We start from the raw sequence: 17,468 nt of genomic DNA, 5'->3' as shown, positions 1-17,468 counted from the left end.
ACCATTTCTATCAACATTCATCTGACAGTTGATCCTTTACAATGAATGCGTTTAAAACAAACGCTTCTATTATTATTCGTTAATGTAATGATAAATAAACGTGTGTATTTATTATTCTACATTGTATCTGCACAATAAATTTCAAAACAGTAGCGACCAAACCTTATTCATTCAACGTAAAAATAAAATAGAGAATAAGAGAATGGTAATTTAAAAAGAACATTTGGACCATTTTACTCTTTATTCTTATGTTTTATTCGTTGTAAGAAGCAGAATAGAAATAAAAATCATCAAGGCAATATATTCCCTTGCTCATTTGAAATTTCATCAATATTATCAATTTCTTGAACATTATCATCTGAAAGATGAAAATTGAGAACGCATTCACAAAAATAACCTCACTTTTTCTGTCAACGTGAAACGTCAAACAAGCACCACAACATTCCGCGAACATTGAATGAATTTAGTAAACTTTACACAAATAAGATTTCTTACACTCGGAAGTTACTTAAAAAGAATGGGTCGTAAAAACCGCCAGTATAACAAATTCGCACAGCGAAAACGAGACCGCAAAGAAGCGGTAAGTTCAGAAAATAATGTGTATAACCTACGTAAGCACTAAATTTAGTTTCTAATGCAATTCTTTTTATTTTCTAGGAAAAAAATCCTCAAGAGAAACCCGCAGTAGACACAAGGAAACATTATGAAGATATTGTAAGGGAGAATGCGGCCTTTGAAGAGTATTATAAGGTAATTTTGTATTGCAAACATTTTAGAACATTTAAATATTCTGAACATATTGTGACTCAGTATCAACTTTTAGTTTATTTTATAAATGGAAAAAATTAGTACACTTAACTCGATAAACTTTATCAAGTAGGAGCAATAAAATATTACATTGTTTTTTGAAAAGAAAGTTAATTCTGTTATCAAGATAATAAGGAAAAAAAAAATATTTTCACTAAAACACTTAACATTTTTTGCGTGCCCAACAGGGTCCATATTGAACTGCTATTTATTTTCTACCATCTCTGTAACATATGGAATGCAATAACTGATTGAGTATTGAGGTACACATGATAAAGATTAAATTAACAGGAAGTACTAAAATTAAAAATAAAATATTTTTTAGTCACAAAAAGTGTGCCCGTTAGAAGAATGGGACACTTTCATGAAGACATTGAAAGATAACCTGCCGACAGCTTTCCGTATCACCGGATCAAAGTCCGAAGCTGCAGCACTCATGAAGTTGGTCCAGAGCCAGTACTTCTCTGAGATTCTGAACTTAAAGTTACATACAGATGAAAATGAAGGGGAGGGAGAGGAAATCAAGCCTATTAATTTGTCTTGGTAAGGAATAAGTGTATGAAATATTAGTATTATAGTTTAGACAAGTGAGCATAATGGCTAAGTAAAGGAGTTATTTTAATATTGTTGTTTTTTAATAGGATGCATAACATTCTATAAAAATCTTTTGATACCATTGATAAATAGTCCTGTCAGATAAAAAGTAGATTGTCCCTTCTCTATCTAGGATGATGTAGGCCATTATAGAAAGCTTATAGTTGTGAAAATCCTTTTAGACATGGAAATCCTTTATACCATTTTAGCCCAACCAATTACAAACTTTAGCCTAAGCAAAATTCATGTTTTCTAATTGTAGGTACCCAGGAGGTTACGCATGGCAGCTCCGTCTCTCTCGCACAGACATCAGACGTAACGAGGCTCTGTACAAGTTGCACAACTTCTTGGTAGCAGAGACGGCTGCGGGTGGCGTGTCGAGACAGGAAACTGTATCCATGATACCACCCGTTGTCCTTGATGTGAAGCCTCATCATAAGGTAAGCTGAGATCTGTCTGTAATATTATTACTAAATGATAAGATCCATCATGTATGAAGTAAAAATAATTTTTTATCTATCTGTGCCCTGAGGTTTGACACTGTCTCCTCGCTCCTTTTAGTTGTAGCGTGATCATGCCGATGACGCGTGATTGCTTTCTATCCATTCATTATGTTCCTGTAGCTTTGTCTAATAAAGGAACTATAACAGACTATTAATATCAATAATAATAAAAGGGTATTTATCAAAAAGTGGAGGCTATGTCTTTTGTTGTGAATAAAGCCATAGATATGACTATCGCGATCGGAAGTCAAAATGATTGTGCTGCTTGCAGGTACTAGACATGTGTGCAGCTCCCGGATCTAAAACAGCACAGCTGATTGAGTTTTTACACGCCGATGAAGATAAAATGCCCACAGGTAGGCATTCAACTTCAAATTTACTAAATCACTGGTGACTAGATCTCGCTTCTTTCATTTTAGTTCACTTGTTATAACCAGTGTTATTAAAGGGTATTGTACCCATGTCTTTGGGTTGACGGGGTCAGATAGGCAGACGCTCCTTGATGAATGAATGACTGATGATTAAATGAATCTCGTTCCCTGTAATATTTTCCTCAGGATTCGTAATGGCGAATGATGTTGACAACAGCCGTTGCTACATGTTGGTGCACCAAGCAAAGAGGTTGAACAGCCCTTGTATCCTAATCACCAACCACGACTCCGCCGTCATGCCCTCACTTATAGTGTCTGATGAAAAGGTTTGTTAAAACAATTATTTGTTAAAGGCCGCGTTAATTCGCGTAACCTGGAATTAACGCGCACATCTTCACTTCTTAGCTACCTTGCGTTTTGACCTAGATAACAGATAAGATATGTAGGGAAAAGTTCAAACTTGGTTAGCAAGAAATGATCTACAATATATTATGCTGTTTAGAGTTGGCTTTGCTTGCTAGCGTTAATTCATGTATCAATTTGTATTCAAATAAGTTAAAGGTAAATAAAAAATGTAAATTAAGAAGTGATAAACTTAAACACTACATTACTTAAACATTACATATTCATTTAAAGAAAAAAAATATAACGTCAAAATAGTTACCTAAGGGCCGATTTTTCAATCGCTAGATAACTTTTATTCGACGAATATGTTTGACGTTTCGACAGCTTTTGTATAGAAAATATGTCAAACGGCCATATTTACCCCTCAGATAAAAGTTATCTGACGATTGAAGACATTCGCCACGTACAAGTCAAGCACTCTTAACAGAGTTATTTATTAATTAAAAACAAGTTCCTTTCCATAGAATCCTGGATCCACAAAACCTTTGAAGTTCGACCGTATACTATGCGACGTCCCGTGCTCCGGTGACGCTACGTTAAGGAAGAATCCCGACATATGGCTCAAATGGTCGACAGGCAATGGAAATAACCTGCACGGGTGAGTTACTTCATTAAAATAATTTTTTAATTAGATAAATAATGATGTTTTGTTTCAATTTAAAAAAATAATGACAAATCAACATTGTTTTACAAAAATATAACTTGAAATCCTGATCTGGCTGACATAATTTGTTCCATTATTATATATTTTAATCAGCTCAATATACTGTTTACTCAGTCAGAATATGACACTACCCACTTTAATACCCGAAAAAATGGGTGTCAAACTTCATGAAGAAGTTAGCAAAGTGTAGTTCAGGTCTGGTGACCACATCAGTATTAAACTTGGCGATTAGTGACGAAATTATTTTATTTGAACAATGTAATATGATTTATTTGAATTGAGTTTTTGAGAGAATTTCAATTGAACAATAATACGAATTGAAATTATTTCGTAGATCTTAGACTGAAAATCTTTATTTTTAATTGTCCCAACTACAACTCACTATGTTGTGGAGTTTGTTGCCCCGTTTCTTCTTCACAGCTGGAGCACTTAGGAAGCGGTGAAGGGTGGGCGATACGGGGAGCTGTCTGTGTAACTAACATTCAATAAGTGCTACTTTATAGCCTATCTATACTAATATATAAAGCTGTAGAGTTTGTTTGTTTGAACGCGCTAATCTCAGGAACTACTGGTTCAAATTAAAAAAAACCTTTTTGTGTTCAATAGACCATTAATCGAGGAAGGTTTTAGGCTATATAACATAACGCTGCAACGAATAGAAGCGAAGATACAATGGCAAATGTGGAAAAAACGGGGAAAATTCTAACCACGTGGACGAAGTCGCGGGCAACAGCTAGTTTTGAATAAATGGATTATGATTTTACAATATTCTCCTCTCTTTCAGCATCCAATACCGTGTATTAAAACGCGGCTGCGAGCTACTAGAAATAGGTGGTCGTCTAGTCTATTCGACGTGCTCCTTCAACCCCGTTGAGAACGAGGCGGTCGTACACCGCGTGTTGCAGGAGGCGGGCGACAGCCTGGCGCTAGTCGACGTGGCTGGTATGCTGCCAGGACTGCAGTATAAGAAAGGTGAGGGTTTAGCTTTTGGTATTCGAAAATGGAGTTTGGAATTGTGTGAGTAGAGTGCATTGTTGGTTGAAAGTAAGTTGGTGGAGAAAAGTAGTTGATTTTTTTGAGATACTCGGAAAATTTATTTTAAAATTGTGGGAGTAATGTGCGTAATTGGTTGAAAGTAAAATGGCATCGAGAATGCTTAAGTATGTTAATTGTTTTACGAATTGTTTAACAAATAATTATTTTACGATCCCCGCGGTTAGAAATGTAAACCCTATGTCGCGGGAGGTTTCAAATACACTCAAAGCATTCACTGATCACTAAACCGCTTGTGCTACACCGGGATCGAACCGGCGAAAAGTTGCGCTCTATCGATCGCTCAACAAGTCAAACATTGATTACATACAATTATTTCTTACCCTCAGGTATGACATACTGGCGCCCAGCATCAAAGGACATGGTGTTCTATGAGAAGTACGAGGATGTGCCAGAGAAGTGGCAGACCGTGGTCAGGCCGCAGATGTTCCCGCCCAAACCCGAGGACCTGGGCAAATATAACTTGGAGAAATGGTGAGTGGAATAATCCAAAGATAGATTGGCTACGAAATTTTCGATTTGCCTTAGTGCGGAAAAAATATTAAATACGAATAAAAAATGTGATGACGTCTATTCTATTTGCAGAATAAATTATATCATTTCATTAAAAAAAAAACTTTTTTTATGCATGAAAAAATGATTTTGCTACATTTGCAGTTTTAACCATACGAAATTTCACGAAAATCGGTTGAGCAATTTCGGAGGAGTTTGTGTATGTCCAACATAACCTATTTTTTTGTGTAACAAATGTCATTTAAAACCTTTTCTTCCTCAGTATAAGAATACTACCGCACCAGCAAGACACAGGCGGTTTCTTCGTGGCTGTCTTCGAGAAACTCTCTGCTCTACCGTGGGAGAAAGAGGAGAAGCCGATAGAAGTGGAGAAGAGCACAGAGGAGAAGAAGGAACCCCCCAAGAAGAAGAGAAGGATGGGCGGCTACAGGGAGGATCCTTTTGTGTTCTTCTCAGGTAACTGACGTTTATCATACTTGCGTGATGTCTGTTTTCATATAGACGCGGATGGTATATTTGACCAAAAAAATGTGTTAAGTCCACCAGACGTGACAGACAACAGATTTCCAAAAGAAATTGAAGACATGTTTTGCTTCTGTCGTGTAAGCAAAAAGCTAAGGGGATACAGTGATTTAAAATCGCGCTTTTTAATACGGTTTTTACTAGCAAGTGATGTTACTAGCCCCCGCTACCAAACATTTCATCATCTTAAGTGTTTTTAATCTTCTTATCTAAATGAGTATATAAGGGGAAGTTTGAAAGTGGCACCGGTTACAAAGAAACTACGTGGTAACCGGCTGTCATGGTATGTTATGCGGAGGAATGAAAATCATGTGGTAAGGAAGGCGTTCAGCATGGATGTGGATGCATATAGGGGAAGAGGACGAAACGATGGATGGATTGTGTGAAAGACGATATGGCTGTAAAGAGTGTTTCTTGTGAGATGACGGCCGATAAGAAGGCATGGAAGAAGATGACATGTTGCGCCGACCCCAAATAAAATAATTGGGATAAGGTAATGATGAAGTGTTTTTAATCTTCCTTACCTTTATACTCGACTTTCGAATCTCTAAAAGAAACAGAATCTACAACTTTTATCACACTGTGCAGCACTATGTGATATATTTATGAATATAAAAGTGAGTTGTACGTGTGTATATCACCGAACTCCTAAACACCTAGACCGATTTGAATGAATTCATTTACATGCGTTTGTTTCCAACCCTTACTAATTCCAATCACAAATCAGCTATTTAAAACTCCCATACTAGTTCTTGTATACCTAATGTCTACTTGCATCTTGTAGTAGTTTATAGTTATCTTAAATCATTCTGCAAAAGGTCATGTATGCCTATAATCTGTGCCATTACTGTCTCTATTACACTTTGAAAATGTAAATATTAAGTTTTAAGGTAATTCTACTGTTGGTTTGCTAAATAAATAAAATAAAAATAACAACTTCTAGGTGACAAAGAAGACGTATTCCCCTCAATAAAGGACTTCTACGATCTGAATACTGATTTCGACGCGACCTGTCTCCTCACACGCTGTCACATCGGCAAGAAGAAGAACATATATCTGGTGTCCCCGATTGTAAAGGATGTTGTCTCGAAGAACGAAGCCAGTATCAAGATTATCAATACAGGTGTTAAGACGTTCGTGAGGTGCGATAATAAGAATATGACGTGTCCGTTTAGGTGAGTTAATGTTTATGTTTTATACGGAGTTGATTAGTTCGTAATAAGAGAGGATTCATAGCTGAATATTGTAGGAGTATACTAAATTTGTCTTGTCTGTTTACTGTCTGCACACAACCGAACTGAAATAATCACTGTGGCGTCAGAGTTCTATAAAAGACTATATAGCGATAACACCCGAAAAGCATTAACCTCAAATAATATTAACAGAAGTATACAAGGTCAAATAAGGCCAGTTGATGAAATTGAAATAATAGAAGCAATAAAGAGTTTAAAGTTAGATAAAAGCCCTGGTTCGGATAATATAACCAACGAAATGCTGAAAATATCACCCACAAAATTAGCCGGACCGTTAGCGGTATTATTTAACACAATAATAAATAAGTCTGAAACACCCTCACAATGGTCGGAATCAAACATCATACTTATTTATAAAAAGGGAGACCCCAAAGATATTGGCAATTACAGGCCAATAAGCTTATTACCAAGTCTCTACAAACTCTTCTCGACAATTATAAACAAAAGAATCAGTGCAACATTGGAATTAAAACAACCGATAGAGCAAGCAGGCTTCAGGAAAGGGTTCTCTACGGTAGACCATATGCACACAATCGGATTAATAATAGAAAAATATCAAGAGCAACGGAGACCACTTTACATAGCTTTTATTGACTATCAAAAAGCATTTGACACAGTAACACACTCAAGTATATGGAAAAGCTTGGAACAGCAGGGAGTAGAAGATGAGTATATAAACGTCATCAAAAGCATATACAACAATAATACAGGTAAAATCAAGCTAGAGACCCTCGGCCCAAGCTTTTCTATAGAAAGAGGAGTAAGACAGGGCGACCCGCTATCTCCGAAAATATTTATAGCCATCCTAGAAACTATCATCAGCGAGATAGATTGGAGCCAGTCAGGACTGTATATAAAAGGCACCTTTCTAAGCCATCTAAGGTTCGCAGATGACCTAGTCTTATTATCAGAGTCCAGCACCCAGCTACAATACATGATCGGGACCTTACATATAGCCAGTGTTAAAGTGGGACTAGAAATGAACCTCACTAAGACTAAAACGGTGACAAACAGCTGGAGAAGGCCGATAACAATAAACGGAGAACCACTCGAATATGTAGACCAATACATCTACTTAGGGAAGCGAATTAGTTTTGATAAGAATAATAATGAACTAGAAATTGAAAGAAGAGTACAATATACATGGAATAAATACTGGAGTTTAAAGGAAATCTTTAAAAGTAACTTGCCTATAGCAACTAAAACAAAAGTTATGAACTCTAGCCTTCTACCATGCTTAACATATGGATGCCAGACATGGAAATTCACAACGAAATTAAAACATAAACTCATTACCTGCCAACGAGGACTGGAACGCAGTATGCTAAAAATTAGGAAGCTAGATAAAGTAAGACACACAAAAATAAGATCAATAACAAAAGCAACAAACGCATTGAGCTATGCACAAAAACTCAAATGGAAATGGGCCGGACATGTCGCAAGGTTAAAGGACGAGAGATGGACCAAAAAAGTGACATTCTGGAAAGGCCCTCTAGGTAAAAGGAGCAAAGGAAGACCACTGACACGTTGGGAAGACGAGATCATCAGGGCAGCTGGCCCAAATTGGCAAGAAAAAGCACAGGACCGGGACAAATGGACTTTTTTGGAGGAGGCCTTCACCCACTAAGGGGTTCCTACTATACAACACTACTATATATATATATACAACAAGAATAATATAAATAGACATAGAAATAATATAGATATAGAAATAAACCTGCAAAGAGTATATAATAATAGTTTATTATTATTATATTTTTATAGATATATTTTCTCCCTTCTGAAGGGGTATAATTTGTCTTATCGTACGGACCGTAGTCAAATGCAAAAAGACGTAGTAATTAATTAGTTGTGTATCCTGCGGAGACAGATGATGTCGTTAAGAACTTGCGTGTCAATCGGCAGGTGTTTAGTATGACCGCTTTTTGCAGCGTGTTTAGTGTATATGATGGCACGTCAAGCACATCAAGGCATCTCTGCAGGCTCTTAGGAATAATACCGGTTGCTGAAACTACTATAGGGATAATGTGGATGGTTTCTGCACGCCATTGACGCTTTAATTCTATTGACAGGTCTTGATATTTACTCAATTTTTCCGAAATAGTTGACTGTAGGTTGTGGGTATTCGGTACTGCTATATCTATAAGGAACACGGTTTTGCTGATTTTATTATGAAATGTTATGTCAGGTCTATTGAAATGGATGGTTTTATCTGTGATAATCGTCCTGTCCCAGTAAAGTTTATAGTTACTGTTTTCAAGTACGGAATCTGGCTTATACTTATAATAAGGATCTTTTTTTGGTATAAAACTATATTTATGGGCAAGATGTTGGTGAATTATGGCAGCAACTTGGTCGTGACGATGTTTGTAGTCACTTTGAGCAAGAGATCTACATGCTGAAGTTATGTGCTGTATCGTTTCTGGACTAGCGTGGCAATGCCTGCAAAGATCATTAGGGCAGTTAGGGCTTCGTATAATATATTTTTGATAGTTTCGGGTATCAATAACCTGGTCCTGGATCGCCATCATGAAAGCTTCCGTCTCTGGGAAGAGTTCGCCACGCCGCAACCATGCGTTCGACCTTTCTTTATCGACATGTGGTTGCTGCAGGTCGTGACGATGTCTCCCGTGTAGAGACTTCTGCTGCCATGCGGCAATCTTTTCCCTTACGTCAGTGATCCGTTCGCTACGTTGTGGGTTTCTGTCTATGAGGTTAAGTGGGGTAAAGTGTTTGTCGGCCCAGACAACTGTTTCGTGTAATGCGGTATGTTCGGAGCGTGCATAAAAGTAATTCCTAAGTGTAGTGATCTGTTTGTTGTGCAAGTTTCTTATATCTACAATGCCTCGTCCACCTTCATCCCTTGAGAGAGTCATTCTTTGCACACAGGACCTAGGGTGGTGCTTTCGATGGGTTGTGAGCGAGGTATTAATAACGCGTTGCAGGTTGAGTAAATCACTTTGTGTCCAGTTAATTATGCCAAAAGAGTATGTAAGAACAGGAATGGCATAACTGTTTATCGCATGAGATAAATTACGCGAATTAAGTTGCGATCGGAACAGCGTGTTGAGCCGATGTTTAAATTTCTGCTTCAGTTCCTGTTTCGTTTCTTTTTGATGTATTTGTTTGGCTTGCTGGAATCCTAAATATTTGTAACTCGTATGGGGTTCCAGAGGTTCAATGATTTCGCCTGAATCTAAAATATAACTACTTGGAATTATTTGGCCTGCCTTTACAGATAGTGTTTTACATTTATCAATACCAAATTTCATGTGAGTATCATTTGAGAATGATTGTGTAATATCAGCAAGACGATGTAGAGACTGTGTAGTGCTGCTGTATAGTTTGATATCATCCATGTACAAAAGGTGTGTGAGATTTACATTTTTAGATGTTGTGACAATATCAAATCCAGCTGCATAACTGTTTAATATGTGGGACAAAGGATTTAATGCTAAACAAAACCACAAAGGGCTCAGTGCGTCACCTTGAAAGATCCCACGTCTTATGGAAATTTCCGAGGTTTCTATTTGCTCGCAGCCTAAAATCTTCAGTTTTGTGGTCCAATGTTGCATCGCGTTTGTAAGAAATTGAATGAGTACGTGATTTACTTTGTAATGTCGGAGAACATGCAGAAGCCAGCTATAGGGTACGGAGTCAAAAGCTTTACGGTAATCTACATACATGGTATTTATGTCTTTTTTCATAACTATTGCATGCTTCATGGCAACCGAGTCGATAATCAGTTGTTCTTTGCACCCTTGGCTGCTTTTGCGACATCCTTTTTGCTCTTCTGCCAAGATATTATTTTTGGTAGAATGCTTGTATATCAACTCGGCAATACAGGCAGTAAGAATTTTATTTACTGTTTGCAGGCATGTGATGGGTCGGTATTTAGATGGGTTACGGTAATCTGCGTCTTTCGGTATCATAAATGTAAGGCCTTGCGTAACGAATCTAGGGACCAGTTCCGGTGTCTGTATGAAACTGTTTATATGGTTGTACAATACAGGATGAACGGATGTTAGTTTCTTATACCAGTAGTTATGAATACGATCGCTCCCAGGCGCTTTCCAGTTATGCGCTTTTTTTAATACATACATAAAGATATCAAGTGGTATGTGATCGTATTCCATAGGTATAACTTCGTGTGTGGAGTTACAGCTTGCTCGTAGCCAGTCAGCATCTGAATTATGTTGCACTGGCTCGGACCATATGCTGGACCAGAAATCATGCAATAAATCTGCTGGAACAGCTGGTACGGTATTTTCAGAAGTTCTTAGGTGTTGCGTGTTTATCGATAAATTTCTATAAAATTGTTTCTGGTTTCTAGAGAACTGTGAATTTTGTGTCTTCCGAAGTGTACAATTGACGTACCGTTGTAACCTGCTCGCGGCCGCGTTAAGTTTTTGTTTAAGTGTGTCCAGAAAGTGTTCATTGCTACTGTTAGGCAATTCGTGCTGTGAGTGTATTTGGTATTTATTCTTTATTGCTTCTACTAATCTTATTAATCTATGACTTCTATTTCCCCTTATATATTCTGTCATTCTTGCAATGTCTTTTCTTATATCTAGTATCTTTTTCTGTAAGCGTTTCTGCCAGGCAGGCACTCTTCTTTTACTTTGGGTAGGAGGGTTATCCCCTTCCCGGATTTTTGTACCATTACATATAGCTGCAGTGTACGCTGCACAATAAATAATAGTGTGAGTGGTTTCAAAATTTTGATCTGCTTTTATGTAATGTGGTAGTATGTGGGTATTAATGTATTGAACAAGTTGAGCTTGCTTCCTAGACGTCTTTTGTTTAGGAATATACGGACGCATGGTGGGGTCCGTGTCTCGGAACTTCTCGAAAGAACTTTTAAATTGATTTTCAATTTGGCCACCTTCGTAATTACCGGATATTATAGGGTCCTGCAATTCTATCGTTGAATGCAGTTGGGATTCTAATAGTTGTGGTGTAGACGGCGCCTGTTCATGACGTTGTAAGGAATTTTGAGTGTGCTGTGTAGTTAAGCGGCTTTCTGCATTACTGTTACGAGACGATCTGAGATCTATTGCGACTTGATCACGTATTTCGTCAAGTCTTTGTTGGCTAATCATCCTACTATTCAAAATTACACGTAATTGGTCTGATATTCGCTGTTCGCTCACTTCTGACAGCTCAGGATATTCTTCTACTATTGCTTGATATAGAGGCCGTCTATACGCGGATCTGCTTTCTCCTAATTCTGTTATTCTGTAATAATTTCTAATAATGGACTCGTTGTATTCAGTTGTCCACTTTCTTCTCTGACCTTGAACAAGTGATTGAGAAGCGGGCTCGGGTTGTGACTGTAGTAAAAATAATGTTACATCATTTTTGATGTCATCTAAAATATCCTGTGGCAGTAGTTTATTCCTGATTATTGCTCTGCACTGATCTCCTAGCCTCTGCCTTGACGCTTCCATCTGTGGATATTTAATTGTAAACTCGCGGTGAAGATGATCTAGGTACAATTTGCTAGTGTTTAATTTTGTGGCTATGAGGTACGTGCGCCAGATAAACTTGTTCATATCTAATGTCCATCTTTTACGCGCACGGTTTGCACCTGAGGCGGGTGCAGATACAGTGGCATTAGCCACCTGCACAACATCCTCAGGTAAAGGTGATACGGTACTCGACCGAGATGAAGCCTGATTAAAAAGTGGTGATGAGCTAGGGGACTCAAATAAACTAAATGGTGAAGGTGTTAACAAATTTCTATCCGTATCACTTTGCATTTCGGGTTCCATATTCGTTGCTGTAGTCGTTTGACGGGTAGAGATCGCCCCCCGGGGATTCTTCGCACCCCTGGGCCGAGCTGCAGGCTGGCTTCCGTCAATTCCAGTACTGCTGCTAGACCCGCCGGGAACTTGGGGCCGTTTCGTTGAGCTTCTTGTCTGAACCATGTTTTTTAATTTATTTATTTTTCTTCTTCTTCTTTATCTTCTTTTGGGGTTTTTGGGACCGTTTGAATAGTGCCGAGGTGTTAAAGGCTAATAGTATCTCCTGCATTCTTAAGACATCAGGGTGAGGCCAAGATGTTAGTGACCTTTATGAGTTCATGCCTTCATGAAAGCTCCCCACCGCGTTGAGGTGGTCCCATAGGGAGCATGCATTAAGGGTTTTTGGGACTGTTTGTTGAGAAGGGTAAGATATAGTCAAGCTGTTGTGACCATTCAATAGTTCATGCCTTCCCGCAAGCCCCCCCACCACGTCAAGGTAGCCCCATGGGGGGGTTATTATTATTATTATTATGTAATAATTAATTAAGAGTGGAAAACTAGCTAGTAGGTAGATAGTAGAACTAAAGTATAAATTGTTATGTAGGAAATAAAGGGCTTTTTTATTTTATTATTTATTTTATTTATTATACTAAATTTGTAGAAAAAAAAATGCAGTAGGGTGATTCTCCGGAAAAAAGTAACACAAATTAAGAACATCATTATCCTCACTACACTTTACACTTTACATAATGCAGATTGGTTGATTTAATATTATTTTTATGTGAGCTTGTAAAGTACTTCGGCTATTACTAGATGACGTAAGGATTAAAACAGTTTAGCATCACGGTGACGAGAACCAGTTGGTGAGGATAATGACGACCTTGAATAGGTGTATTTTTTTTCGAAGAATCACCCAGTAGCAACTGAACAGGTTTTTGTATGTTCTGTCAATACAATAATGTTTTATTACAATGCTTTGGCAATTAGATATCTCATTTTAAAATTTATTTTTTTACGAACGTAACAAGTTAATGAAATCGTAGTGTATTAAGTTTTAGTTAAATATTATATTTCTAAAAAAGATCACAGCCTAACAAATGCCAAATTTCTTTTTTCTATTCTTTGCCAACTCATCTTAAAATAAATACATAATCATATACTTTCCACTCCAGGTTATCACAAGAAGGTCTTCAGAGTATAACCCAGTTCATAGGCCCGAAGCGGCGCCTGCGCATCCTGCGCGAGGACCTGGTCCTGGTGCTGCAGAGCGACAACCCCAGCAAGCCGCCGGAGGTCAAACTGTTCTCAGAACATACGCAGAAATTGATAGAGGGGTTTGGTAAGATCGAATCTCAATGAATTGTCTTAATGACATGTTATTGTAGGAGTTTTTGCTCTGTCTTTAATGTCTTTTGAACCGTATCCGAGGTGGTGGTAGCGGATATTCGCCGCCCGCCATTTTCTTTTTTCTCATCGCTATTGCCGTTAGGAGAAACTACTTAGCAAGACATTCCATAATTCTGTATCCCATTTTGGTATAGTAAATCTCAAAGATTAGTCTGTGAGGGTTTTTATTTAAAAAGTAGTTAACGGCGGATTTTTTTTTTATTTTTTTACGAAAAACCATTTGAATAACTGACCGCGGACTGGCATGTTGATCTAGTGGTTAGTGGCCCTGACTGCTATACCGGTTGCGGGTTCGATTCTCACCTAGAACAAATGTTTGTGTGATGAGCACTCGATCATTTTGTTCTATGTCTTAGTTTAACTAATCTATAACATGATGATATTTAGAAATATAGTTTTACAAGTATGTTTATTGGTTGTCTAGTAATACAAGCATTGCTTAAGTTGAGACTAGATGGCGTTGATATTATATTAGTTGTGTAATATTGTTAATATAATCCCACCAAAAACAAACTTCAATGCAAAAATTGTGCTTAAATCGCTTATACTTAAATCATTTCTTAATAAATTTAACTAACTATAAATTATTTTCTCAACAGCAACAGGCAGTTGCGTATTAGAATACAAAGAGGAGGATGAATCAGGCTTGCAGCTGACTCTGGTCGGCTGGCGCGGAGTCAACTCGCTGCGGGCCTACACCGCGACACCCGACACTGTGCACTATCTGCGGCTGATAGGGGCCGACTATAGCAAATATGGTTGGTATTGTCCCTACACGTATTTTTGGACAAGGAAATTGCAATTAGAGCTCGAAATAGGCGGTGAAGAGTGGGCCAGTGAGAGCTGTCTACGTAAAATTGATTTGTAGACTTGTTTGAATAAATGGATTTTGATTTTGATTTATTCTTATTAGCTTGAATTTTGATCGAATTTACGCTCTCGTCTAATATTTAGTTATAACGCATTTTCATACATTATAAGAGTCACTCCAAACCCGCTGTTCGTGTTGTATCTCGGGTTCTATCCTCACGTAGGGCAAGCATTTGTGATCCACGAATCCTTGTTCTGAGCCTATAGTCCGATTTTTAATTCGAGGCATTAAAATGACAATTGCAACTGTCATTTATACAAAAAAGGGAGACCCGCTACAATAGTGATGTTTGGAAATCTTACTACGACGATGACATTTAGTCATGCTTTATTTTATTATGTATCAAAAATTTACTATTTCTATTAATTGAGCTTTTATAATTGTAAGTTGATATTAAATTTGTTTTTCATCCAACCACTGCATAATGTCAGAACTCATGCAGTTTGGAGTTGGATGCGCTCGACTTTTCTTGCATGGTAAGGTGCTTCATCTTATACCAGCACCGCATTTGGCTTTAATTTTATAAATTTAAATTAATATTATTATTTTTTTACATTTAAAAACAGTCACCGTGCATGTCTTTTGATTAATTGTCGTAAATATTTTTTTTTTATACAGATCTAATTTGATATCTGAATAAAAAAATGTAAGCTCGACTAACTTTTGATTGTAATAAGTCGATTCTAACACATCACTATTTATTTGGAATTAAAAACCTGCCACACTGGAAATGTCATTTTACTGCCTTGAATTAAAAATCGGACTATAGGTGTCTTTGTGCATGTGACATTAATGTTTGAATACCCCTAGCGATTCAAGGATTTAATTCCTAACATACATTCATATTATTTATAGTTACTCAAATACTACGAATACTATAGTTTAACACTTTAATCCTAACTTTTATACTACAGATGTTAACAAGTTCAAGAAAGCGGAAGTCGCTGAAACTGAAGGCGACGCTGAAAATGCCAGCAGTGACGTCACAGCCTCCGAAACAGCTGAAGCTTCCACATCAAGCATAGACAAACAAAATGGCGACTCTGACGTACAAAACACGGGATAACGTACTATGTTTATAGTCTATGATTTTTTTGTAATACTATCTGTAAGAAATATTATATTTTAATAGATAAAAAGAGTTTTTTTCTAGAATTGTTACATTCCTGGAACTAAGGTATTATACACCGTGATTTTTTTGCGTTCTTACAAAAGCAGCCCAGTTCATGTATCCAATGACTAGAACACGTTCATGATAAAAAAAAGTAGGTATTTATGAGATGTGAATTAAAATTTATGCAATTTTTTATTCAATATTATGAATGAAATTTGTAGTTTTTTAGAAACACAGCTCTGTTGCGAGCGCGGTCCGAGCCTTGTAACATTGGTGAGGAGCGCCGGCGGCGGCGTTTTTATCATTTTGCTTCGTATTTATTATTTAGTTGATGATGAGAAAATAATAATCGGGCTTAGGGTTCTTTTGTAAGACGACTAAAAAATCACCGTGTATATAGTAGTATACACACACCACTTTTCTCCATCTCCATCTTCGGGATTTTTTGTTTTATTTTAGTGTCGTCAACATTCCAGCAAAATTAATTGTTTTATGATGACAATGAAGCCCACAGAAACTAAAACATTTATAAGGTCATTTTCAAGTTTGCATTAGGATGCCCAAGGTTAACAATCTTGAATAAATAATAAAACATTGTCACGTTTAGAAACCCTTTATTCTTTCTTTCGCTCCATTTCATTCGCATTGCTAGCGATAACAACCCTTATTACCCTACAGTTTAAAGCCCAATATTGTGTAACATATCGGGTTTGATAATAACACAATAACGAAACACATATAAAAACAATATCTACAGAAACAATAAAAAACAGTATTTGGCAAAGGCCTGTCAAAAAATGAGACAATTTTAGTATTTTTACATAATATTGCACAAAAATATAAAATCTAGGAACAATAATTAATATGAAACATCAAAAATTCCGAGGGCACTTTACCAGCCGTATGCAAGTACTACACTCAGCTAAGTGCCGTTTCAAACTATCTGTCTCTACAGATCGTATGACAATGACAAAGACACAACAACTAATGAGATCTTACTAGGCGTTTGCTGTGCGTAGTTCTTGAATACGGCTTTACATTCCTTACCAGTCGACTCGACCAATCAGAAGCAAGAGTTAGACTTTCAAAAAGAGATAGCCGTTGAAATTGTTGAATGAGTTTGTATCGAGATCTATTGAAATTGGGAATAATATCTATTATGAAAGATCGAAAAATCAAGGTAGGACAAAATAGTGTTGGTGTTAAAGGTTTTAACTGAAGCTTTCGACAATGCCACTCGTTTAAATATTACTAAGAATCTTTTAGCATAGGGATATTTGAGTCATAACATTACGATTGCATGAAAGTTGTCACTATTTTAATAAGAGTAAAATAGTAGAGTGTTATTTTCTTCTTCTAAAATGAGTATCAGAAAAGAGTTCCACTAGGAAACACATTTGGGCCTTTCCTATTTTAGATACGTTTAGAGTTGTACATGGATCGTTTTCTGTAATAAGCGAATTATATTATTTTCTATTGTTAAATTGTTAGTAGGTATACAAAGGGATCTCGATAAAATTCATCGCATTACAGTCTAAATACACGCGTAAAATTTTGAAATAAAAGCATGAAATTCTAATCAATTTCACTATCAGTCCAATTAGTTTCGATAATACTTAATCTCTTCAGTACCTTTTCATTTTA

The 17,468-nt window shown here is 37.0% G+C and overlaps 1 protein-coding gene across 1 annotated transcript; it reads left to right on the top strand.

The window, feature by feature from the left end:
- The first annotated feature begins 400 nt into the window (after positions 1-400).
- Positions 401-15,866, top strand: LOC113494141 (tRNA (cytosine(34)-C(5))-methyltransferase). Its single transcript, XM_026872328.1, has 14 exons — positions 401-580; positions 658-750; positions 1,133-1,350; positions 1,664-1,841; positions 2,176-2,260; positions 2,462-2,601; positions 3,145-3,278; positions 4,129-4,316; positions 4,727-4,871; positions 5,173-5,366; positions 6,376-6,607; positions 13,605-13,771; positions 14,439-14,597; positions 15,625-15,866. The coding sequence occupies exons 1-14, from the start codon at positions 458-460 to the stop codon at positions 15,774-15,776; spliced, it is 2,208 nt and encodes a 735-aa protein (XP_026728129.1). The 5' UTR covers positions 401-457; the 3' UTR covers positions 15,777-15,866.
- Positions 15,867-17,468: the final 1,602 nt, after the last annotated feature.

This window comes from Trichoplusia ni, chromosome 5 (assembly GCF_003590095.1).
Source record: "Trichoplusia ni isolate ovarian cell line Hi5 chromosome 5, tn1, whole genome shotgun sequence".
Classification (NCBI taxonomy): Eukaryota; Metazoa; Arthropoda; class Insecta; order Lepidoptera; family Noctuidae; genus Trichoplusia; species Trichoplusia ni.
This window is presented reverse-complemented; position numbering and strand designations above follow the sequence as displayed.

What these genes read in the sequence shown, in the direction of transcription:
- LOC113494141 (XM_026872328.1), top strand. Translation starts at nt 458, where the DNA reads ATGAATTTAGTAAACTTTACACAAATAAGATTTCTTACACTCGGAAGT. An exon ending in CCTTTGAAGAGTATTATAAG is followed by an intron (nt 751 to 1,132) that starts GTAATTTTGTAT and finishes AATATTTTTTAG; the next exon opens with TCACAAAAAGTGTGCCCGTT. An exon ending in AATGGAAATAACCTGCACGG is followed by an intron (nt 3,279 to 4,128) that starts GTGAGTTACTTC and finishes CCTCTCTTTCAG; the next exon opens with CATCCAATACCGTGTATTAA.